Raw genomic sequence first — 27,247 nt, forward strand, 5'->3', positions numbered from 1 at the left:
GACATGTGACACCTCCCTATTCACAAAGGAGGGGAGCCATAGTCCGAGCTTGAGCTCTATATCTTTGGCCGGATATATCTCTAGTATCGGTGAGCTTGGAATAATTCAGTAAAATGGATTAGTTCCTATCGGACCATGTGTTAACCTATGGCTTCGGTCAGCAATATAAGGATGGACGGTGATATAAGGGAAGCGGCATATTGCATTATTTTTGGATATATTAGAAAAATGATATTGGTATATTGTTTTAAAAAAATGAAATTGAATTAAATGTATCAAATCCATGATTTTTAATATATGTATATACACATATAAACAGATTTTTGGTTTATCATATATGGTTTGCTTGTATAGGTTAGAATTTCAGTAGTTACTGAGACGTTTGATCTCACCCCCTATATTAACAATTTTTAGACGAAAGATCTAGTAGAAATCAAAGGAAGGCACCAATAGAGTGAGCCGTGAAGGCTTTTGTGCTCCTCAAGCACATGCTATGTTATACTTATATTTGCCATGACTATAAGATTTTAATAGTTTTTTTGTTGTTATGTCAGAAATATTTTGGAATTATAACTTGTCCAAAGTGTTAGAAATACATATGGACTTTTAAATGAAATATTTATCGCATATATGGATATAATTATGTGAGGTGTTACATTATTTTTCTAAAATTCAGCTTTTTTCTAATTTTCAATGGTGCTAAGTGTGTCAATTCTCTTTCTCTTGTCACGGCTGGCACAACAAAATTTTTTCCCCAAGAGCACAGCAAAAGCAACATGGTTTGGGAATATATAAGTTATGCTCTTTGCTTAATGAAACGGTGAGCACTGGGAGATTAGGCATCAGTGCTCATCTCCCGCTGAGCAGGAAAACGCATTCCTCCATCCATGTCATTCCATCATTCTTCATGCATGCATCTATTTTAATTGTTTTCTTTTCATTTATTTTGGCCGTTTCGTTTCCCTTTGTTTTCAGAGAGTGCTTATCTCGATGCTCCTATATAGATTTTGGGTACTATAAATGCACAGGTCTGGGTCTGCCTTTTTGTGATTGTTCTTCTAGTGTTTGTGGGGGCTTTCTTTCCTTCCTATTGTGGGAATATCTGTAAGTGTAGTGTGTGTGCATTTTCTCTTTTCGTTGGTTGATTTTTGGTGTTGACTGTTTTCTTTCTTCTTTGCTCTGGGGAGTGAAGTGGAAGAATGCATCTCTCTTTTGAGATTTATTTTGGTTTGGTTTGGTTGCGTGGTCAGTAGGTTAGGTGTTTCAATTTTATTCTCAATCGCAATCAGGTAAAGGGCTTTTTCATTCTTTGAGTTGATTGTTTTCCCTTTGTTTTTATTAATAATTATCATGGTGCAATAATTATTAGTTTTTCTTCCCAAAAATAAAAGAAAGATAGTGACTACTCGAGCTTTTCAATGATCAAAGTTCAGTTTTTAAATTATTAAATTACTCAATCAAGAAATTTATTCATTTATTAAATATATTAGCTTTGCTTTCCATGATTTTTTTTTTTTGCCAGTAACGAAATGGAACGACGAGGGGTGAAAGCTTGTGCAATTATCAAGGTCTTTGCATTATTTCATTATTTCACTATTTCACAAAGTTAAAGTTATCTATGGTCTGTTCATTTTTGAAGATATTAAAAGGCATGCAAGCTGTGTATTATATAGTTAATTTTCTGAATTATTATTTCATAAACTAATTCAAGGTCTCTTCGTTTTCATAATCCTAAAAAGTAATTTATGTCCTCTTTGTTTTTCAAGATTTGTTTTTACCGGAGTTTTTCAAGTTATTGAAGAGGGTATAAGTCTTTATAATAATATAGTTTTCTAAATTAGTCCATCAAGTGATTTGGAGTATCTTGGTTTTATTGTTCTGGAAAGTGATTTACAGTTACTTCATTTTTCAAGATAGATTTTTTTTGAGATGACAACTTTTGGATTTTAAAAATAAATGTTAGTCCCTATATCCTTTTTTTTTATAAGAAATAATTTCTCTATAATATTGTCTTTTTTTTTTTTTTTTGATACAAGGAGACCCTGTTTCTAGGGTCTTGAGCCTGTCGACACTCCAATTCCTTCTGCGTCTTCCTGCAAGATTCTCAGTATGCCACTTGGTGGGGCTTCCCACATGCTCCAATGTTGTGGACTGGATAGACTCATCTTTGCCATCATGTCAGCACAGAGATTTCCTTCCCGATAAGTATGACTAAATTCAAGTTGTCATTCTCTCCTTATTAGCTCTTGCAGAATGTTGGTTAAAGAGTTGTCTCCTTCTATTCCTCCTTTCTCTCTGATTTGGTTGATGATCTCCTTGGCATCAGTCTCAACCTGGACCTTCCTAAATCCCAAGTTCCAACAAAGCTTAAGTCCCTCTATGATTCCCCACACTTCTGCCGTCGTTGCGTCCTATGCTTCTAGACCGCATGAAAAACCTCCTAGCCATTCCCCATCGCTTCCTCTTATAAGTCCTCCATCCCCCGTTCTTCCTTTCCTCGTTCCTGCTCCATCTGAATTGAGTTTGCACCATCCATTATGCGGTTGTGTCCATCTTATTAGCGTTTGCGCGTGCCTGTCCCCCTCACATAAACTTTTGTTTTGTCTTGTCCTATAAGATTCCAGATACTCTGCAATATATTTCTTGGCATTTCTGGGCATTTCCCACTCTGGTTCGTGTAGATATCTATTTCTCCATTTCCATATGTGCCAAGCTGTCGTTGCAAACAGCTCCGGCCATGCGCTTTCTTCTTCTGTCTTTCCTTTGTAGTTGAGGTTTCCCATTAGCCATTGATTGCAATCCGTAATATCTAACCAAGTCCTGCAACACCACGGTGTTAGTTTCTTCCAAATTATTTTAGCGCGCGGACAGTCCCTGAGCGCATGTAGTATATCTTCCGTTGCATTTTGGCAAATCTGACACTGGTTTGATCCGTCATCCCATTTACTCATCAAGCTTCTTGTCAAAATTCGTTCATGTTTTATTCTCCACATGAAAACTCTTATTCTTTCCGGCACCTTAAGCTTCCATATTTTCTTCCAGTTGCCTTCGACTTGCATCCTCGAGCTATTGCTTAATTCCCCATAGGTACTTGCCGTGGAGAATATTCTGTTCTCGTTCAGCTTCCATCGTAACTTTACTCCCTCATTTGTATTTTCTATAACCACGTTGGCTTTAAATGTGTCCTGGAGTTTGACAAGCTCCTTCTACAGTCTTGAGTCCCCTGTCAGCACTGTAATTTGGTCTCCTGTTTCACTTTGTCGCTGGTATTTTCCCATTAAAACTTGGACCCAGAGCTCATCTGGTTTGCACTTCATTCTCCATAATAATTTCAGCAGCAGCGCATCATTCATTAAATTCAGGGATTTGATTCCAACTCCGCCCTTGTCTTTGGGATTGCATAAGGTGGTCCAAGCTATTGCGTGCCAATTTTTCTTCCCTTCTGTATCTCCCCAGATGAAATTTCTTTGTATTCTCTCAATTTCCTCGGTCACCCCTTTTGGTAATCTATCATGCTGTATGGTGTAGAGGGCCATTGTATTGGTAACCGAGTTAACCAGCGTAATTCGCCCCGCTAAGGATAAACTCTCCGCCTTCCATCTATTCAGCTTGCCTTTAACTCTTTCCACCACTTTGGTATATCTTGTTCTTCGGTTTCTGGGGAACGATATTTCTGCTCCCAGGTAACGTCCCAGATCTTCAACCTGTCTAAAACCACTTCTCCTGCAATATCTCTTCGCAAGTGATTAGGAACGTTCGGAAAGAAGAAGATCTGTGTTTTTTCACTGCTTACCCTGTGACCTGAAATTAAGCCAAAATCTTGCAAACAATCTAAAATGACATCAATTTGGTTAGTTGTTGCTTTAGCAAATAGCACTAAGTCATTGACGAACATCATATGGGAAATATTGGGTCCTGAACAGCCAACACTCATGCCTCTCCATTTTCTCTCTTTCACTTTGTCTAGAATGAGGTGTGTGAGCTTTTCCATTCCAATGACAAAGAGGTATGGGGAGATTGGATCCCCTTGCCTTAGGCCTCTAGCGGGATTGAATTTTTCCATCTTTTCACCATGCCATAGGACCTGAGTTTTCGTAGTTGTAATGCACCCCAAGATCCTCTTAATCGTTTCTTCTGGAGCTTTTAATTCCTTCAGTACATTCTCCATGATATAATATTGTCTTTAAATACACAAATACAAGTTTGAAAATTTAAACCGGTCTCTCTAGTTTTACCCTCTCTACTTTTACGCAGTTAAATATGCTACTTATTATTTTTTCGTATTAAATTTTTACTCATTATTTTTCATGTACTCTCTTTGCAAATTAGGATATGATCAAAATATATATATCTTGCACATTTATTGCTTTTAATTAAATTTAACTAACATTTTAAACTGCATGGTTTTAATAATTATTTTTTATAATAAGTGACAAATGAAGTAAATGATAATGAGAAATAAACATACTGCAAAGATTGAGACTATGTGGGGCTTGTAGATGGGAGATTAGACTAGGCTTATTATTAGGAAGGTTTGAACTTCATCGTTTTTTTACTGAAATTTAATTGGCATCAAGAATAAATTTACTAAGCATGGTCACCAAAAGAAAGACAACCAAAAAACTAAAGAACAAACTATTCCCAAATTAGCATTTTGATAGGAATAGTGAAATCAAGTCTTGAATTAACATGTAGGGAAGGGGATTTTATAATATAAACTAATTAAGTAAATATAGAAAGAAGATCAATCTCGATGACCTTCTTAAATTTGAATTTTTAATTTCAAATAAAAAGACTCTTGAGATTTGCATAAAGATGATGTATAAATATTACAAATTAATAATTGCATTTTAATTTAGGATTTAAACATGCCCCTCAAAGTTTGCAGATATAACAAAATCAGACTATACATATATTTAAATTAAAATAATCATTAAATTGTAATATTTATATATAAAAATCGCTCTACATTGTAAATTTAATAATCTCAAATCAAGCCTTGAACTAGAGCTGGGAATCAGGGCCGGCCCTTCAGGGCTGGCGGGCTTAAAAGGGCCGGCCCTCCAGGGCTGAAATTTTAAAACTACCTCAATTTGCTAAGCCTGGCCCTTAAGCTACAGGGCTAGGGCCGGCCCGCGGGCTTTTAGCCCGTTTAAGAAAAAATACTATTTTTTATATTTATCATATTTTTTTTATAAAAATATAAAAATAAACCAATGAAATTATTAATAAAAGACATAAATATAAATAAAATTAAGTTACAAATATAAAATATCATCATATATAAATATTCATAACATCTAAAACATTCATTAACAAGATAACAACATCTAAAAGTTTTATCTATAATGCAATTGTGCAATAAATAAACATTATCATTAATCTTTTGAAACTTCATCATCACTATAATTAATTATTTTTCTTCATAAGTATGCTTCTCTTTCGTAACAAAATATCAATTTTTTCTTCTTTATAAGAATTTTATTTTTAAATTTTGCAATCTAACTATTATTTTACTTTAATGTGAGAAACATTGTTGTTGAAACTCATGAATTTCTAATTCAAATTATAGAATCACAAGTTATATAAGTATAAAAATATTCTATTATCAAATATATATATATATATAGTTTAAAAGTATTAACGCATATAATATAAATCAAATCATTATTAAAGTCCAAATTAACCCATTTTTTAAAAATTTAATTGGATAAATTATTGTCTAAAACTAAATTTAATTTTAAAATGATAATAATAACAAAATATTTGAAATATTATTAACAATGTAAAAAATTAATAACATTAATATTATATAAAAAAATTATAAAAGGGCCGGCCCGCGGCCCTCCAAGGCCGGCCCTTTTAAGCCCTCGGCCCTCCAGGGCTTATTTCTCATTTTAAGAGAAAAATATCAAGCCCATCCCTCATAATTTCAGGGCCTAAACGGGCTCGGCCCGTTTTCTCAGCTCTAGAACTCCCCAAGACAACATTAATTATCACTATTTGGTTTTTAAGAGTAGATTAATAGGTAAACAAATAAAAAATATATTGATTCTGTTATGAATAAAGAAGAAATAGAGTATTTCTCATTCCATTCAAGAGTACTCAATACATTATACATGGCCCCTATTTATAGGCACAGCTTTACACCTTTGACAGAATCTACAAATTACATAATAATAGGAGATAATTGTGGGATATAGAGATAATGGGAGATATTAGAGATTATAGGAAATATAGGAGATAATGGGAGATATATGGACATCCACAAAGATATTATTATATTCATAACACTCCCCCTTGGATGTCCAATATATATGAATGTGCCTCGTAAAAAAACTTCAACTAGGAAAAACCCTGTGAGATAAAAACCTAGGGAAAGAAAAAGAGTACATCATTCATTGATACACTATGCAATACTGCCTTATGAAAACCTTGCTAGGAAAACCTAGTGGGACAAAACCATAGACAAGGAAAAAAGAGTACAACGTGTATCAACTCCCCCTTTTGGCAACATCAGTTGACATCTTAGAGCCTGTAAAGTCTAATATAACGAACAACCCTTCCAAATATTGTAATGGGATAAAAACGTCAAATATGAATTTCATAATCTTCTGAAAATTATGAGACAAAATAGTCCTTTTATGGTTTACCCACACGTAGATTATACTATGATCTCTTGATATGAGGATTAAACAAAAATACTTTATCTATATAGCCATTAAGATTAGTCTTGGGTACCTTCAAATAAAATAATATTACCTCCATGGCACCCTTAAAGTAAAGAAGAATATTTTTAATTCCATTCCAACATCTTCATGTTGATAAAAAAAACTATATCATGCTAATCGGCAAACGATATTTCAGATTTTGTATGGCTAGATATATAAATACTTCAGTGATACTAAGATATGGTACTTCTGGATCAAGTGTTTATTTATTACGTTCTGAAGGTCTAAATTGATTTTAATCTATATCTAAAGATCTTGCAACTAATGAAACATATAATAGATGTTGCTCATCCACATAATAGATGTGATTTATCTATATGTATTCTTCTGAAAGGTTTCATTTCAAATTTTTTTCTTTAAGTAATTCACAACTATTGAAAACTCATCAGGAGTTCTGATATTATCATTATAAATAGTACTGATAACATACTCATTTTGAATCTTTTCACAAACAGACAAGTTGGAATAAGTTTACATCATTCCTTCAGTTGATATTAACCACATATATCTCATATAGAGACTTACTTCAATGGTGTTCTTGAGAACATAATTGTATGCTTCTAGAAATTTAAATGATTAAATCCTTAAAGGAATTTCATACATATGATCTATATCTATTCATGTATTGGATCGTTTATATTTATACAAGGATTTGAATCCTTCTGGGATTCACATATAATTTCACTACATAGTAAGTAACTGTATTTTCTAGACGCATATGAGATATTTTTATAAATTATCAAATTGCCAGATTGATAAGATACATAAAAATTTTAATTCACCACAAGATTGTATTTCTCTTTTCTTGTACAAATGCCTATTATACTTCAGGTGCTTGGGTTAGAAATACACAAATCTCCTGTTATAATGTTGTGTCTTTTCTTTTCTGTTGGTCAACTATTTTTCTGCCTGTATCTCATAACAGATTTATATATAAGATCCTCACTTGATCATGTGATATCATCAATCAAATTATTGTCGACAATTTTATTCCTTTATCAGTCCTATTTTCTTTTATGACATAATATATCGAGATCTCTTTATTGTTTTCAAACACTTAAACCTCTTCAGGGGTCAAAGAGTTATGTCTTAACTTCTTTTGCAATTCATGCCTCCTTAGTATGATCATCATGATCATTTGCTCCTTTTTCTTTTCTTTTGGAACCGATCATAATCTCATACTTTTAGCATGTCTTCAAGAATGGGAGCATTTTTAGCTGGAATATAAGAATTAAAAATTCTCATTTGGGTCAGTAATTGCATTTGGCAAACATTAGTAATGTTTTATAAATGCAATACTTTATGAACTTCTAGTTCATACTACTATATTTGAGGATCTACATTTGATAGTGAAAGTGAATTCTATGTGCTCTCTTTTCCAGCTATACATTTTCTCCCCCTTATATTGGAAATATGCAATGTAGGTCTCCCGAATCCATAAATCTCCTTCAGAAACAGTATTTTGTTTCATTTAGAGACAAACAAGAATAAGGAGGTTCTTATCCAACATTGATCCCAACTTACTTTTAATATCTATCTATGTGCATTATTACGATGGAATAATAAATATTGCACATTCTAAGATGAAAAATGTCTGGCTCCTGATCAAAAGCCAATTATAATAGGAGAATTCACAATACATTGTTGGCTTGATGTATTTATGTGCAAAAATATATAAAATCAATCATTCGAATACTCAAATAGGAATTCTGTTCTCATAAACTCTGATCTAGCTACTTATGGAGGCTTTTACTAAGCATATAATCATTAGCAACGTGAGGAACAATCACTAGCAATCTCAACAAGAATCATATTGATTTCATAATCAAGAACTTATGTACTTAATGTAATTATCTGAACATATTTGCAAACTTCAGGTTGCAAGTTGATCATAAATACTTGTGACCATTTTATAGATGCATCTTTTACTTATAGAATATTACTTTGGTCCACATGGTGTCTAAATGGGCCCATATATAAAGTTGATACATTATAAATCTGTACGATCCGATTTTGAGCATAGCTAGTGATGTTCTCTTTGAGTACAAACAACACATAAAAATTCTTGAATCATATATCATTTTTAAAGAATCTTCCGGTTCTTTAATAAATGACAATACACATTTTTCATGATATTTTGCATCATTATAATCCGGGATAATCTAACCGGTCATGCCAAACTATGAATGCATAAACTTCTGGTTTATTGTAAAATTATTCTCAATTATTAGTAAACTTCTTGTTATCATGTTATATTATTTATTTTCCTCCTTAATATTCCATAAGGGATATGTTATCAATTATGAATTTTATCTTCAGAATAATAAATTATAATATAGCTCTTCTAGAGCATTAGTTTTTATCTTTTACCCAAATGGTAGAAACCTGTGCACTTATGGAAGGTTAAGCGCTACTGGTTTTTCTGGAGCTTTTTTTTCAAAAGGAACATGAGATATAAGGAATGACATTAATATTAATAATAACAAATTCCATCCAACATGATTCACACGTGTATTTCAACAATCTCCCCCTCAAGTGTGAGTCATGTAAATATATTTTTCTTATTTTTGTATTTCAAATACAGTGGATAATATATAGTAAGCTAATAACACATCTTTAACTTGGAAATCCAAATGCTTCCTGATTCATATATAATAATAGATTTCAATCCAATTGAGCTATCACCTTAAGATCCTTTGATAAGTAAATATTCTAATATAAATGTTGTGGGTCATAATTTTTCATTATCAATTTCTTTTCTGCCCACAAAAATAATGGGGGGAACTATATTAGTTATTCAAGAACTATATCGATTTTGTTACTAGTTCTTCAGGAACTATATCAACATTTTGCTATTAGTTCTTCTGGAACTATATCAATCTTTTATTATTAGTCCTTCTGGAACTATATCAATTTTTTGATTACATATAGTTCTTCAAAAAAAAAATGCTATATATTGTTCTTCAAGAACTAAAATATATTATTATTTCACTATATGATATACTTCACTTTTTGTTATACTTTTTTTTTCAAAATATGAATTATTTTTTTTGAACAATATATATATATTTTCTCGATATTTCGTTATTCAAAAACTTTATTTCTTTGTATATATTATGTAATGCTTCAAAACTTATTCATAAATTTATAAATTCAACAAAAAAAATCTATAAGGATTAAAATCAAACTATATAGTTAGGAAGATTTGAATCATAAGCCTTCAGGGCTATTTATAAGTCATTAGTCTTCAAGTCTCTATATTGGAAATTATATATATTTTTAAAGATCATTTGTGTCACTTCATATTTAAATCATAAGCCTTAAGGGCTTTAAAAACATCATAACTTATTATTTTCATGTCATTCAATAACATGAGTGTAATGGCTGCTAGCCATTTAGTAATAAAAAAATTATAATATTAATAAATATCAAATTGAATGTCAAAAATATATGAGAATAAGATAAAAATAAAACTTGAATTTCAAATTAATTAAATGTAACATGAAATAAAGAGAAAAGATAAACTCTTTTATCAATACATCCTTCACTATATAGTTATTAGTTTTCTGGGCTACATTATTTATAATTCTAATTGTCATAATTTTTCTTTTATAAACAAACCATATAATGATCCTTCTCATAATCAAAACTATATGGCTTCAGGCCATTTAATAAAGAAAATAAAGATACATGGCATTTAGCTATTTAATTTCAAAATAAAAAATTAAAGATATATGTTTTCTGATCATAAGATAAAACTTTGATGTTATATGGCTTCAAACCAATTAATAAAATAACAAAATTAAATATTTATGACTTCTAGTCATAAGATAGAAAATCAAAATTATATGAATACGAACCATTTAATAAGATAAAAGAAAAATGAAATATATATAAATGGCTTCTGGCTATAAAATAGAAAATTCAACATGATATATATAAATAAAGAAAAATTAAATATATATGGCTTCTGGCCATAAAATAGAAAATACAAATTATATGGCTTTTAGCCTTTTAATGAGATAAAAAAATTTAAATATCTCTGGCTTCTGGCTGTAAGATAAAAAATCAAATTTATATGGCAACTAGCCATTTAATTAGATAAAACAAAATTATATATATATGGCTTCTGGCCATAAAATAGAAAATTCAAATTACATGGCTTCTAGCCATTTAATAAGATAACAGTAATCAAATATATATGGCTTCTAGCCATAAGATGGAAAATTTATACCTAAATACTTCTAGTTATTTAATAAGATAAAATATCAAATATATATGATTTCAAGTCATTTAAGAAAATAGAGAATTAACCCCATATATATATATATATGGCTTCTAGCCATAAGATAAAAACTCAAAGTTGTATAGCTTCTGACTATAATATAGAAAATCAAAATCATATGGCTTTTAGCCATTTAATTTGAAAAGAATGAAAAATCTGAGTTATATGGCTTCTAGCCATTTAATTACAATGAGATGAAAATTTAGAATGATATGTTTTCTGGTCATTTAACTTTAGATGGTAAATCTTTACGGATACTGCTAGTATCTATTGGAACTTTGGGTTCCTTCGAAATAGTGACGTCAGGTCAATAAGAAATAGAGGAGGAAAAAAAATCTCCAATTATAGCAATGGAACCTGATATTTAAAACAACGGTAGATAATCCTTTTAATTCTATATAATGGCTTAGATTATCCTAGATAAATTGAATAGGAATACGGATACTCTAAAACACCATATATATGATGCTCGAGGTATTTTTATTTGAACAGAGCAAATGATGCTCTAGAAAAATAATAAAAATGATGCTCTAAAATTATGATGGGGTAGAAAAGTATATCATATGTACCTTGGTTAGAAGTTTGTGCTGATAACGTGTTACGAATAAAGAAAAAATAGAGAAGAATCATACAGAGGAAGAGAGGATCAATAAGAAAGAGTATTTCTCATTCCATTCAAGAGTACTCAATACATTATACATGGCCCCTATTTATAGGCACAATTTTACACTTTTAATAGAATCTACAGATTACATATTAATAAGAGATAATTGTGGATATAGAGATAATGAGAGATATTAGAGATTATAGAAAATATAGGAGATAATGGGAGATATATGGATATCCAAAAAGATATTATTATATTCATAATAGATTCAATCAGATTGTTAATTGTTATCAGTGTTTTTACCAAAGATGCTATTGTGCTCTTGAAATTAATATTTTAGATTTTGAAACTAGGATAACAATTGGCGTTTTGAAAAGAATGACGCAATCAAGCTTTGAACTCCCCAAAATAACATTAATTACTGTAATTTAGTTTTTAGTTTTTTGAAAATAAATTAACAAGTAAATAAGTAAACAAAAAAGTAATGATTGAATCGTTTTCTGACAGGATAAAAGTGAAACTCATGGAAAGAGGAAAAAATAACAAGTAAACAAATAAATAGAAAAATATTGATTGACTTGGGTTTTTAACAAGTTAAGGTTAGAACTTTTGGGAAGTAGAAAGAAAAAACATACTTAAAATATACTCTCTTTAGTACTATTTATAAGCTTTAAATCTCTGGTCCTATTTATAAGACACTTTCAATATATTTCACACAATAGAAACAATGGAAATAGTGAAATGCCTAAATAACTACATTTCATTCGAGATGGAGGAAGAAGTAGTCCAATATTACAGCTTGGATTCCATAAATAAAATACAGGAAGAAGAGGCTATGTGGCAAGAGATGTACACAACATAATTTCTGAACATAGTGATTACTCAGGAATTCCGCCGCATGTGTATGGTTAAAGGTTGACGTTCCAATAATACTTTTAAAAAATATTGACCAATTTGTGTAATGAAACAAAATTGCAAATTACCTTACTTGGAAGGTATTTCATCAAAGCAATCACATTAAGTGGGACAAGTAAGGATGAAGAAGAATTAATTCACAGAAGGGATCTTAACCTATCAGAATCTAGGCTTCCATTTCAAGCAACTAGAAGACAAGTTCTAGTAATGGTGTCATTTGCAATGACAATTAACAAAAGCCAAAAACAATTAATGGAAAGGGTAGGGTTTTATTTACCAACAATTGAATGTGGCACTATTAAAGGTAAAAAATATTGTGGACTTGAAAGTGTTAGTATTAGACATAGAAAAAAAGCCAACAAACCGAACAATAAATATTGTCTCCAGTGAAGTTTTTCAAAATGTCATTTTGATTTGACACACAAGCACTAATAGTGAGTTCTTCTAATGTAAAACATTTTAATAATTAATTCTTCTAATAAAAAAAAGTCTTGCTTCGACAAGTTGTGCAATGCATGGGGTTCAGCAGTATCTAGTTGAAAATTAAAAAAAAGAACAAATAACAAAAGAGACAAAAAAAAAGAGCAAACTAGGCAATTTTTTTTTGGTCTCAAACAAACTAGACATCAAGTAAGAGAAAGGAAAACTAGAAAGCAAGCATCAAAAGATTCCGTATCCCTCTCCTCGGTAATTTGTAGAGTCACTTGTCTCTCCAACAAAAATATGTCTCCCTCGCATTTATTTAATGTGACATTCTACGTCTTCTTTAATGTATAAATTAGTTAACTAATTTAAATAGATTAATTAAATTAACTTAATTAGTTAGTTTACTAATTTAAATAAATAAAGTAAATTAGTTTAGTTAATTAATTAATTAATTTAAGTAGATTAAATAAATTAATTTAGTTAGTTTTTAAATAAATATGTATTGTTTTTCTTAAAATATTCTTACTAATCAAGTATATTAGTTAAAACTATTATTATTACAAGGACCATGTTAAGAAAAAATGAATAAATTAAATATAAGAGATAAGATGAATTGGAATCTTATATTTATTATCAAAATAAAAATCAAATAAATTCTTATATTATGAATCCGAAGTAGTATTGCTCTTTTTTTTTTTTTTAAAACAATTATGAATCAATTAACTATCCACAATTAATTAACTGCCCGTCAATCGTCAATTATCTTAGCACTCCGATCAAAGAGAATTGATTCATTAAAAATTGATTTCTAATAAATATAAAGAAAAATTACAATCAAGTTTTATAGAAGAGAAATAATTATCAAAAAGTCTAAATAACAACCTCAACAACCTATAATGAGAAGTCTTATAATGAGAATGACAACTTCTAGAATTTATTTTTCAATTATTTTTTTTATTTAGAACCTTATTGTAATTCTTCCTAAATATAAACATTGATATTTTAAACATTTTTCTAAAAACAATTCATGGTTCGGATTTCCATGTACATTTATCTGTCTATCACCCCTCTCACATTTCTCGAGAGCTATTCACAACAAAATATAACCCTTTTTCTTCGATTATTGTTCTTACCCTTTCATTTTTCTTGAAATTCTGATAGGACTATTTTTCTGATCCTGTTTATAAGTGTTTATAAAGTGGAGAAAAGATTTTTCTTAATCCTATTTATAAACTATTTCATTAAATTTTTAGTATGAATGTACTATTTTGTCATTTATTTATTATAATACAAATAGCTATTTCTTTTAAAAGTATATATATCAAATAGAGATACAATTGAAAAGTTATTATATTTTAATAGCGAGTTAATACAATTTAAAATTTTTTTAATCAATGTGAAATATGCTAAAAATACCTTATTTAATAGACTAAAACAATACTTAACAATATTGAGCTTGCATCAAATATACTTGGTTGGCAAATTGGGATAAATCCCCATTTTCCCAAGAATCAATCACACACATACATATATATGAGACTGAGGTACAAAATATTTAAAAAGTTTTTATATAGGAATATTAGGTATATGAGAGTTTCTTTTGATACAAATTTGACCTGAAAGTCTAAAATCCTAGCAATATTATCTCTTATTATTAAAATATTAACGTTGACCGGTAAAATAGTGACATAATCATTAATATTTTTAATGATAGAAAGCAAAATTGCTATGATTTTTAACATTTAGGAAAAAACTTGCCCATAAAAAAAATTATCTACCCAAACATTTTTGAATGAAAATTTCTGAAGCAAATTTACACTTTAATCCATATATATAATAACATTTTTACTAAGTCACAATATTCACGCAATCATTTTGGAGCACACTAGTTAGATAATAGGATCTAATACTCTGCCATTTTAAGTATTTTGAAAGATGTATTATTGTGAGTGGGGGATATTCCTTGTCTGTCTCAAAATATATACACAGATCCATAATGTAACGCACCTCATTTTTAGATTCTGGGTAATATATAGAAATGTTTTTAATAATCATTATTATATAATAGTTGCAAAAGAAAAAATTTATGTATGTCTAATTAAATAATGAAATATTATTCAAATATTTTAACTCTATTAACGATATACTACCTCCGATCCTAAATATAAGACCCTGTTTGACTTTTATTTTGGTCATAAATATAAGACTCCATTCCACTTTGTCACTTATATTTATACATTTTTTCCAAAATAACCTTTCTAACAATGATAGTTCTAGTCAATACACTTGATTAGCAAGGATATTTTAGGAAAGACAACATCTATTTAAGACAAATAACTAACTCAACTTACTTCCTTAATCTCCTTAAATTAGTCAACTGGCTTTTATAATTAGGATCGGAGGTAGTATATATATGTATATATTAGATCACAAATTGTTGGATTATCCTCGGTGGATCATACAATTCTGTATTAAAAAGGAAGAATATTTTTATATTTTATGTATGTTTACTTTTACTGCCCAATACCTGCTTGTCTGGGACTTGATTTCAGAATACGAAAGAATGACCGGAGAAAAACTATAGAGGCTATGACGTAAACAGCTGTTTATGCGACAGAGAAAAACTAAATTCGCTTGCGTCCGGAATCCCCAAGGACTACTCTGACTTGTGGGGCCTCCTTAGTTTGAAAGTTAACTTGCTCAAGAAGGAGTGACTGGCGAGTGTAGTATTTATAGTGTAGTTTGTGAGCTTTTTGTTTTATGCTTGGCTTCTGCCTTCTCTCATTGGCTCACCCTCGATTCTTCAGATTTAGGACCTGCATTCTGTGATTTCGATTTGCGATTGGAGAGAGAAGCCATGGAGATAGATGGTTCAGCCGATCCTCTTCCATTTGCGAGAAGGTAGTTAATACTTCTCTTCAATTGAGTCGATTAATATCGTTATAATTGTTTGTTAACTGTTTCTGCTTCGTCTTCTGCAGTTATCAGTTGGAAGCTTTGGAGAAAGCCGTCGGTCAAAACACCATCGTGTACTTGGAGACTGGTTCTGGCAAAACTTTGATAGCGATCATGCTTCTTCGAAGTTATGCATATCTTCTTCGCAAGCCTTCCCCTTTCGTCGCGGTATTTTTGGTTCCGCATGTTGTCTTGGTTAAACAAGTATGCAAATCTTTCTTTCTCTTTCTTCTTCCGTGAAGTTACATTTTCTGATCGACTTCCATTATCATGGGACCACTAAAAATTTCAATTTTCAAGAACGCTCTTTTGTTTGCACTTCTAATAATAGCATTAAATCTATGGTTCAAAACTGTAGTCCCGCATCCAGTATTGCTGATTGGGAAATTATACAACGGATAAACGCTCTTCCGACTAAGTTTTACTTACTCCTCACTTCCTGAAATGACAGCAAGCTGAAGCTGTGGAAATGCACACCGATTTGAAAGTTGGAATGTACTGGGGAGACATGGGAATCGACTATTGGGATGCTACAACATGGAAAGTAGAAATGCAGAAACACGAGGTGATTATTTTCCACATTTGCTTAGAATCAAATTAAAACTTACTAATTGGGCTATGAGCAGTCTGCTCTTGTCTCTCGAAATAGTCCTGCCCGCATACTAAATGGACTATGTGCAGCATGGCAAGCATTTTACTTGGCACAGGGGTATGCTGTTGTATGCAAAAGACGAATTCAAATAGTCAAAATATGTAATTTTCCCCATTTGGAGGATTAGTTGCCCTCAGTATCCATTTATTGTTAGTTACTCTTAGCACAATGTGTCTGATTTGTCTTTGCATATTACGTAGGTAAGATATGGTTATCGACAGTAGTGGTTTTGATTGTACAGGTACTTGTTATGACTCCTGCAATATTGCTGTCTGGCTTGAGGCATAGCTTTTTCAAACTGAATATGATAAAGGTCTTAATAATGGATGAATGCCATCACGCTAGGGGTAGAGACCCTTATGCGTGCATCATGACTGTAAGTGCCTCCCCTGTTTTTATTTTGCTGGCGTGTCTTTCAGTCTTTCAATAATCACAATCCTGCAGTGAGAATTTACTTGTATATAGGTTATTCTTTGGTAGCAATAGTCTGTAACTTGTAATCATAAATGCTAAACCGTATTGTGTGGTTATGCTATTGAATAGCTGCATTAATTTAATCCGTGACACTTGCCTTAAAAAATTTTACTAGAGCACTAAATTTCTCAGTTAATTAAACCTGAGAATAATTGTCAGTGATGTTCAGTACTATTAAATATTTTTTGTTGTCAAATTGTATAAAAAGATATTTTGTTTGATTGCCGATGCATTTATCTATGGTCAAGTTTCTATCTCATTGTGCATTGCAACTTGGGGTTGTGGCATTTGGAAAACTTATATTCCTTGCAATTTGAAAATTTGATTTCATGCAGGAATTTTATCATCCTCAATTGCAATCTAATAGTTCTGAGCTCCCCAGAATATTTGGGATGACAGCATCTCCTATTAAATCGAAAGGTTTGTAGGCCCAAAGAAAGTTCTATTATCTCATTGAATTGGCAGTATTTTCCTACTCAGCACTTTCTATGATTTTCTAATGTCAAATTTACCTTTTGTTCGCCTCTAATATTTTAACTAGGTGGGAATTCTGAATTGACTCTGTGGAAAAATATTGCTGAACTTGAGAGCCTAATGCATTCTAAGGTTTTTACATTATTTTTCTCCATTTTTTAATTTTTAGTTGTTTTCTTAATTTCTAGCTTTAATGTATGTCTTTTTGCTCTAGGAAATATGTTATCCTTGTAGATACTGACAATTTTGGAATGAAAGTAACCGAACTACTGAGAAAAATTAGATAAAATGTCCAATGTTGTCCAGCATAAAAATTAAAGACTTTAGGCAATTGTAAAGCAATCTGAACAAGCAAATGACAAGATAGGTTATAGAAGTTCAGGACTTTTAGATATCTCCTAAACCATCTGCCTTAAAAATACCTTAACCATGCTTCCTCTAAATTCCATTTTTTCTTTATTTTCTACATGGTGACTGAGTCTGACTTACTTCCATCTTGGAACTTCCCTCTTCTTCTACGTGATTCCCCTTGTGACAAACTTCATGTGTCCCTTCTTTTCCAACTTCTTCAATTACACCTATCAATTTCTGCCACGTCTGTTCCCATAAACATTAAATTCTTTTCTCATCCCATCTGTCTCTTTATCACGGATGTAAATTGACATCTTGAGTTCTATGGGTACTAAAATACAAAATAGAATTGTTGCTTGGGTTTGTGTTTGAATTTTTTCCTTTCTTGTTATATGCAAAAAATTTATGCTGTTATATATCTACTTGTACAGGAACGTTTACATTGCTAGAAAGATGTTATCACTTGACAATGTATTTAGAAGAGTATATTTTTGCAGGACTACGGCCTGTTTGTTTAAACTTAAAAAGAAGAAGAAGAAGTGATTTTTGGATGGTTTAGAGATTAGAGATGTTACGAAAAGTGATTTAGAGATTTTATTTTAAAAAAGAAATTCTGTGTTTGGTTACAATAGTAAGATATTATTTTAGTGATTTTCAGATTCAGATTTTATGATATCTCTTTGGATCTCTGTTAATAGAAAAATTATTTATTATTTAGTTATCTTTAAATTTTTTGTTATCTCCATGTATGTCCGTATTTTGATGGCATTCTCTGTCATTATTGTATCTGATTATTTTCAGAGGTTATTCAAAGTAACTTTTTCAAAATAATCAGAAATCTGCTTTTTTTCAAATAATATTCTGATTAGTTTTAAAAGCTTAAACAAATATTTAAAATTTTTCAAAAGTGATTTTTTTAAAACAAAAAAAGTGATTTTTTCATTAAAAAAAGCTTAAGACAACAGGTTCTAGTACTCTCTTACATTGAGGTTAAACTTTATTTTGTCAGGTTTTTTGTTATTTGAACATTTAATAATTTGTATTGAAGGTATATACATGTGCAAGTGAATCTGTCCTTGCGGAATTCATACCAATATCCACCCCAAAGTTCAAATTCTACAAGCACACTGGAATTCCATTTAACTCATTCAGGTGCTTGGCAGATAAACTGCAGCTACTGAAAAAACAGGTGAGAACCTCCAAGAACACCAGCTTTCAATATGTACTCTTACCTGATATCGACATAGAATTAAATTATTCCTCTGGGTTGAAATTATGGATAAGGAATTGGCAATTCCGACAATCCTGTCATGTTCTTATACCCAATACCTAATCAAAATTCAGTTTTACACCTTTCATTGATAGATATTTTGATCATTTGATTGTTGATTTGCTTCCTTGAGGTTGTTGACTGTTGATTTGCTCTTCATTAGTATGAATGCTCAGTGGAAATGTCAGAGTTGACTAGTTCTGCCTCAGAGTCTATATGCCAAAGAATAACAAGGATTTTCTCAGCTTTAATTTTTTGCTTGGATGAGTTAGGTGTTTTGTTGGCTTTGAAGGTACGTACTCATAGTTATCACCGATTTCATTTTTCTGTTCATGATTGCATGAAACATTTCACTATATGTTTGTTTTATGTGGCAGGCTGCAGAATTCTTATCATCGAATGAAACTGAATTATTTTCATACGGAAGTATGGATGCCTCTGGACAGACTACTGTTAGAAAATTTACATTGCATGCTTTGGACATTATTTCAACTTTCATATCAACTGGTAGTGACTTTAGCCTTGGAGACTATAAGTACATTTACGATGAATCATTAGCTTACATTCTTTTCCTTGTTATCAATCAAATTTTTGTAAATGTTTTCTTGCTCAGGTCCTCAACATACTGTTGGTGATATTAGGTCACAAGTGGATGTGGGCCTATTAACCACAAAAGTTCTCTGTCTTACTGACTGTCTACTTGAATACAGGTTCCCTTATATTGATTATTTATGAAATATGTTGAATTTGAATGTGGTTTTGAAATCTCATATATTCATGTATGGACAGAGGGTTTTTCTCTCGGTCAATGTCCTGTTGAAACGTGAAAGTTTTTTTGGATGATTTTTTATCATCTCTATCGTTCGTTCTTTCATTTAAAAATTAAAATTAGGCCACATCTTTAGTTCTTTGCTACTGTATGTTTATTTATGTTGTTCCTCGTGTTTGGTTGAGTTTTACTTGATCTTAGTGTTCTCACATTGTGACAGAACCTATGAAATTCCAATTACGTAGTTAATTAATAGAATGTGATTAATTTTTAATCTCTAATTGTATATAGTAGTTTTGTAATTCCATTGATGTTGATTTTGACTGGTCTGCTATGAATATTCAATTAATAGGGGCTTCAATGATATGAGATGCATAATATTCGTTGAGAGGATAATTACTGCAATTGCTCTTGAAGCTCTTCTGAGAGAATTCCTCCCAAAACATAATGGATGGAAGACTAAGTACATAGCAGGAAACAATTCAAGGTTGCAAAATCAAACAAGGAAAAAACAAAATGAAATCATAGAAGAGTTTCGTAGGGGCTTGGTATGATGGTTACCTGTGCCATCATTTGTATAGTCATAAAAAAGTACTATATTTAATTTCATACAACGTATTTAATTTGCAGGTCAATATCATTGTGGCTACGTCAATTCTAGAAGAGGGGTTGGATGTCCAAAGTTGTAATTTGGTCATTAGATTTGACCCCTCTGCCACAGTATGCAGTTTCATTCAGTCCCGAGGACGAGCAAGAGTTCAAAATTCTGATTACATATTAATGGTTGAAAGGTAATTTTTTTTTTTTTTTTGAGTATCCTCAAGTATTTGGACAAGATGCGAAAAGTTTATTTGGGACTGTAACAGCTAGACAATTGCAAATAAACATGTTCTACTGATCCTTTAATAACGCACGTTTTGGTTTGATTTTCTGGTTGAGCAAAATTTCTCTGAATAGCTCTCATGTCATGTTTTATTTTTACAATACAGCGGGGACTTGGCTACGCGTTCTCGATTGGAGAAGTACTTAAGTACTGGAGAAATTATGAGAAAGGAGTGCTTGCGTCATTCTTCCCTTCCTTGTGAGCCCTTCGATAGTGATATAGACAACAAGAAAACTTATCAAGTTGAAAGCACTGGAGCGATTGTGAATCTCAGTTCTAGTATTGGTTTAATATACCTTTATTGTTCACGGCTCCCTGCAGATGGGTTAGTTAATTGCTGATCTTCCTAAACTCTAATTTAGGCGTTTCCATATTTTTATGGAGTATTTTTTAGATTTGGTGTTTGACTCTTAGATATGGCTGATCCTACATTTGGGTTTTCATCTATTTCTAGGTACTTCAAACCAATGCCTAGATGGGATAAAGAGACTGGGACGCTACTTCTTCCTAAGAGTTGCCCTATATCATCTGTTTGCGTAGAAGGTTCCAAGAAAACCTTAAAGAATACTGCTTGTCTTGAAGCCTGTAAACTACTACATAAAAATGGAGCTTTGACAGATAATCTTGTTCCTGATATCGTTATGGAAAAAAATTTGATGGAAGAATTTGGTAATATGATGCCTACTTTTCATTGTTATTCTAGAAAATTTATAACTGAAAGTGAAATTTAGTTTTCCTTATATTTTTATGTTGTAAATGTTTGGGAATTTATCTAATTCTCACAGAGAATGAACCTTATAACGAGGAGCAACCTCATTATGTTCCATCTGAATTGGTTAACTGCTTTCCACATGATGTCAATACTTTATACCATTGCTATCTGATGGAGCTGAAGCAAGAATTCAATTATCATGTTGCTGTTCGTGATGTTGTTCTTGCAATGAGATGTGAACTTGACCTAGAAATTGGGGGCATGGAATATACAATGCATACTGATAAGGGTGGCTTGATAGTAAAATTCAGATACATTGGTACAATAAATCTTGGCCTAAATGAGGTATGATGTTTGTCCTCTTGTTGCGGCTTCCGTCATCATAATAAATGTTACAAAAGTTAATGTAGTTATCTCTCTCTCTCTCTCTCTCTTCAGGTTCTCTTGTGTAGAAGATTCCAAATCACTGTATTTGGAATTCTTCTGGGCCATAATATGGCCAAGTTGACAGCCATTTTAAATGAACTCCATTTGGGAGATAATCTTGAGATTGATTACCTTCTGCTTCCAGCCACCACCATAACTCAGAGACCTTTGATCATCGATTGGCCTTCTGTTACTTCTATATATTCATCTCAAGAAGGTTGCAACAAACATGCTGCAAACGTATGGACCAAAGAAGCTCCTGTTTGCTCCTGCAAACTAGAAAATTCATTGGTCTACACTCCACATAATGGTCATTTCTATATCATCACTGGTAGAATGGAATTGGATGGAAACTCTCCACTAAGACTCAGTGATGGCAGAATTACTACATATAATAGATACTTCAAAGAAAAGTATGCTAATATTTGTTGACTATGTTTGTTCTTTTTAAGTTGATTTTTCCCATCAGCTCTTTTACTTAGACATAATCTTATACCTTACCCTAAATCTCAGGCATGGAATCAATTTGCGTTTTCGACACCAACGACTATATAATGCAAGACGCATGTTTCGTGTGCAAAATTACCTTCACAGAAGTAGACAAGTGAAGGAAAGAGGTTTGAATCTTGTTCTTTGACTTACCCATAAAAGTTAGTTGTGCAGGAGGATCCCCAAAAACAAACTTTTGGCCAATGAAAAAAGTACAAAAGCTATTCATAGCTTTTTTTTTAGCTTTTTTCAGAAAGTTTCAACATTTTAACTTTTTCATAAAAGGTTTCTTTATAATGAAAGTATTTTTGCAGACTAAGAAATTATTCTTGCCCGTGAAATCATAACTATAATTTACCCCAAATTGAAGCCAGTGTTTATATCATTTGTCATACTCTGATGCTGATTTACTATATGCATATATATTTTGCAGAATCAAACAAGGGTTCAGTTGAACTGCCTCCTGAGCTATGCTCTATTATCATGTCACCCATATCAATCAATACAATATATTCATTCTCATTCATTCCCTCTATAATACATCGGCTCGAGTCATTGCTGGTGGCGTTCAACTTGAAAAAAATGTGTATGCAAAATGATATCCCAACAGTCAAGGTAAGCTGCTATTTTATTGCTGTGAAAAATTATCATGATATGATTCGAACAGTTATATTTTCAGTTTTTTTCCAAGGAAAGATGATTTCATGCCTTTCTGCTGAGACTCATAAACTACCTGAATGTTTGTCTACATTAATTTTTTTATAAATAAGTTGTTCTAACGGCAACTGAATGGAAAATTATGGCACTGGATAAACAAAGTAAAAGAACTACTTTGGCCTCCTTTTTTTTTTTTTTTTACCATGTCCCAGTCAATACACAATGAGTTTAATTAGATTGCTAAAAGATGTCGTACACATTCATCAATTTCATATCTTGTGAACTATCTTTGTTTTGGTTTATTTGTGTTTGGTCTTCTCCATATGGGTGTATATTTTATTTGCTTGAAGATGCTTGGTGGATAATTCTGTTTGCCACATTGTCGTTTTAGAAGTTTTGAATTAGATATAATGCATGTTCAAGGCAACCTTCACCTTTTCCTCATGCTTTCATTGTACCATGATTACGGAATATTACTTCCCTTGTATATCTTACTTTGTTGTCTTCGTTCAATTTTATTGATGATATCCTTGTCCTATTGGTATCTGTTTTGTGCATTGTAGATCCTGGAAGCAATCACTGCAAAAAAATGCCAAGAATCATTTCATTATGAATCCTTAGAAACTCTTGGAGATTCTTTCCTCAAATATGCTGCTGGCCAGTATCTTTATCAAATCTATCCAACTTATCACGAAGGTCTACTCAGTGTGAAGAAGGACAAGATAATTTCTAATGCTGCCCTCAGGAAGCTTGGGTGCAGCCGTGGACTTACTGTATTCTTCCTTTCCCAACTTTTGTCTTTTCTATTTTGATTCTTATCATTTACAATACTGTCTACCAGTATTTCGCATATGACTTTGGATCCTTATTATTCATGCACTTGTGCATTCAGGGAGAAAATGACACAAGATAATTTGGCTGTGTAAGTGGCTCATATTTCATAATTAAACTAATTCATATTTTTCTCTTCATGTCTCTTTGAATGCATCCTTCACAGAGTGATTATAGAGGATTCTGACTGTTTTTCACGTACAGGGGTAAATATTTCCCTTTTTGGGTTTTAACCTTTAAGGTTTCTATCCTGGTCTGGAAATATTATTTTCTTGACATAATTAACTACCCGATTTATGAAGTGGTACCAAATGGAAAATACAACTTCTAGTGCAACGTGATTGGAGAATAATAAGGGGCTCAACATTTCATGCACGGCTTTATTTCAGTTTGATAAAAGTAGAAGGTTTGATATATTTGGTTGGTGGTTGATTGCTTTGCATATAGTTGTGTTGACAGATTATCTTTTATATTAGCTTACTGAAAATGGGACAAAACATGAGTAGAGATTAATATTAAAAAAAAAGGTCAAATTAATAAAATGTCAATGTGAATACTGAAATCAATCGCATACAAAGCAAGCCTAGCATGGCCAACTGAAATGAATCCGATTCTACTAGAATTAGGAATTCAAAGCTAAAACCCTTGAGGTCCTTATTTTTAAATAGAAAATAGAATCCTAATCCCATTATCTTTGCGATGTCTTATTTGATGAACTCTAAATCCTAAGTTCCATAATAAATCATAGTTAAACCGTAAAGCTATGATTCTATACGTCAAGTATACAATTCAAGTAACATTAATACAATCCCATCACTCGACATTAGATGATTTTTTTTTTTTAACACAAAAAAAAATCAGGTGAAGATGACGGGTTAAATTGTTAGAGGGGTTAAATTGCATTGTTTAACTAGTACTTGCTATCAAGTCAGGAACATCCCTCAGGAGCCTGTTTCCTAATCTTTTGCTAAATATTCATGACTATTCCTAGCTCCTATACGCCTGATGAAAGGCTATGGTAGCCTTCCCAGGACTAAGACTTTTTATCCTAGTTAAAGGCCTGTGACTCTGATTCCTCGGTCTCAGGCAGAAGAGCCCCATTATTTTTTTGCAAGGCTGGTTACGGTAGTGTTATTATATCATCTCTTCTGAATTGTTGAGTTTCTTAAGTCACACTTGACCATAAAACTGTATTTGCTTCACCATTAAGCTTTGGCTCAGTGATAGTTATTTGAGCCGATCTGAGTTTTCAGTTGAAACCAGAGTTCACGTTTGAAAGAATTAAAAAAAAAAATGTACTTGTATTTTGAAAGTGATTCCTTTTCTTTTTTAATTCAGAATTTTCATTCTTTTTTGTTGCAGGGCTTCATACGGAACTCCCCTTTTGATCCACACAAATGGATTATACCCGGAGATAGATCTGGATGTGTTTCTTTAACAGAGGAGCTGGCATCTGATATGACAAAGATTTATGTTAATGGAAATAGAAAAATAAAACCTAAAGTCATCGCAGATGTTGTTGAAGCCTTGATTGGGGCTTTCCTTAGCACTGGCGGAGAGAAAGCCGCTTTCAGGTTTATGGATTGGGTTGGAATTAAGGTGGATTTTAAAATTACACCCAATAAGACGAATTTAATTATACATCCAGAGAAGCTTGTAAATGTCAGATTTCTGGAATCGTTGTTGAACTATTCGTTCAATGACCGTTCCCTCCTGGTAGAAGCTCTGACGCATGGTTCGTACATGCTGCCAGAAATTCCAACATGTTATCAGGTATCTCATAAGTGCTGCATTTTTTTGTTTGATTTTAATGTCAGTATCTTTTTAGCTAAACTGGAAAGTGTACTTTGTTTGCTGGTATGGCTCAGAAACATGCTATTCATAGAACGGTTGGATCTAACTTTTCCTTTGAAATTGACCGTAAGATAACTGAGGCTGAACTGAAGTTTCCCAAAGTCTGCTTGAGACGCTTAAATATGCTAGTCAAACATCATCTTCCGACAACTGAGATAGCTATTATTATTAGTTTATCATACCAAAAGAAAACACTTGCGTATGATTATGGATCTATGAATAGCAAAATTTCAGGCTCATTCCTTTAGTATCAGCCTATCTTATGGAAGATTTGATGTATCCCATGATTAGTAGTCACTATATTTTTGCTCGTTTTTTGTTTCTTTGCTATTCAAAATTATTAACTAATATACACAAATTTTCCCTGCAGCGACTAGAATTTCTTGGGGATTCTGTGTTGGATTTTCTTGTTACTGAGCATCTGTACAATAAATATCCTGGCTTGTCTCCAGGGTTGTTGACTGACATGAGGTCAGCTTCTGTAAATAACGATTGTTATGCTCGGTCTGCCATTAAGGCTGACTTACACAAACACATACTCCATGCTTCTCAAGAATTACATAGGGATATTGTTGCTACAATAAAGGATTTTGAAAAGCTGTCTTCTGAACCAACTTATGGATGGGAGACAAGGACATATTTCCCCAAGGTTAGCCATCACTATTCAGTTCATCGATCTTAAAGCAATGTCCTGGTTTTGAATGTATGCTTATTCATATTACTGTCACAGCAGTGTTTCTTGTACATCTATTCGAATATTACTACCTCTGGTTCTTAATATAAGATCTAATTTGTGGTTCAAATTTATGTTGGGATCCAGAACTCGTAATGTTGGTGGCTAAGGACCAGAAGATTAGATTACTATTAATGCTTTTCAAACATACAACTCATGTTCCTTTAAGATGCAATCTGTTTTTTTTTCCAGTGTTGCAAAGGTATTTGGGATCCTATACTACCTGTAACTAATATTCTTACTATTGATAGGTACTTGGGGACATCATAGAGTCTCTGGCTGGAGCAATTATGGTGGACTCTGGATTCAACAAAGAGATTGTGCGCAGAAGCATCATGCCTCTCTTGGAACCTTTGGTCACACCTGATACTGTACAGATTCATCCTGTTCGTGAGTTGCAAGAACTTTGCAGTAAACAACATTATATAATGGAAAAGGCATTGTTGTCCGCAAACAATGGCTTGACTTGTGTCACAATGAGGGTTCTAGCTAATGGAAAAATTTATCAGGAAACCTGTACAGCTGACCACAAGAAAACAGCAAAAAAGCTAGCTTGCAAGGAAATTTTGACGTCCTTGAAGAACACCAATTCTGCATGAGGAAACCAGGAAGGGTATATAATATGGAATTCTGATTTGGCTAGCTAGCAAGGTCTCATAATTTATGGAATTCTGATTTTTGATAGATCCTTATGTACTGCTTTTTGCGACGTTTAAATAAACTGTGGCAAGTGAAATCCAGTGAAATTAAATT

General features: G+C 32.0%; 1 protein-coding gene across 1 annotated transcript; it reads left to right on the top strand.

Annotated features, from left to right (window-relative positions):
• The first annotated feature begins 456 nt into the window (after positions 1-456).
• Positions 457-27,096, top strand: LOC114717724 (endoribonuclease Dicer homolog 2). Its single transcript, XM_028902924.1, has 24 exons — positions 457-461; positions 3,968-3,973; positions 15,815-15,865; positions 15,946-16,123; positions 16,371-16,484; positions 16,813-16,947; positions 17,381-17,465; positions 17,587-17,651; positions 18,919-19,059; positions 19,304-19,432; positions 19,518-19,647; positions 19,754-19,850; positions 20,262-20,457; positions 20,540-20,700; positions 20,899-21,117; positions 21,247-21,461; positions 21,578-21,849; positions 21,943-22,343; positions 22,444-22,547; positions 22,853-23,034; positions 23,640-23,849; positions 25,270-25,680; positions 26,132-26,410; positions 26,746-27,096. The coding sequence occupies exons 2-24, from the start codon at positions 3,969-3,971 to the stop codon at positions 27,091-27,093; spliced, it is 4,128 nt and encodes a 1,375-aa protein (XP_028758757.1). The 5' UTR covers positions 457-461; position 3,968; the 3' UTR covers positions 27,094-27,096.
• The last annotated feature ends 151 nt before the right edge of the window (positions 27,097-27,247 follow it).

Source organism: Neltuma alba, unplaced genomic scaffold, assembly GCF_004799145.2.
Source record: "Neltuma alba isolate B1F8T4 unplaced genomic scaffold, ASM479914v2 tig00011771_pilon, whole genome shotgun sequence".
NCBI lineage: Eukaryota > Viridiplantae > Streptophyta > Magnoliopsida > Fabales > Fabaceae > Neltuma > Neltuma alba.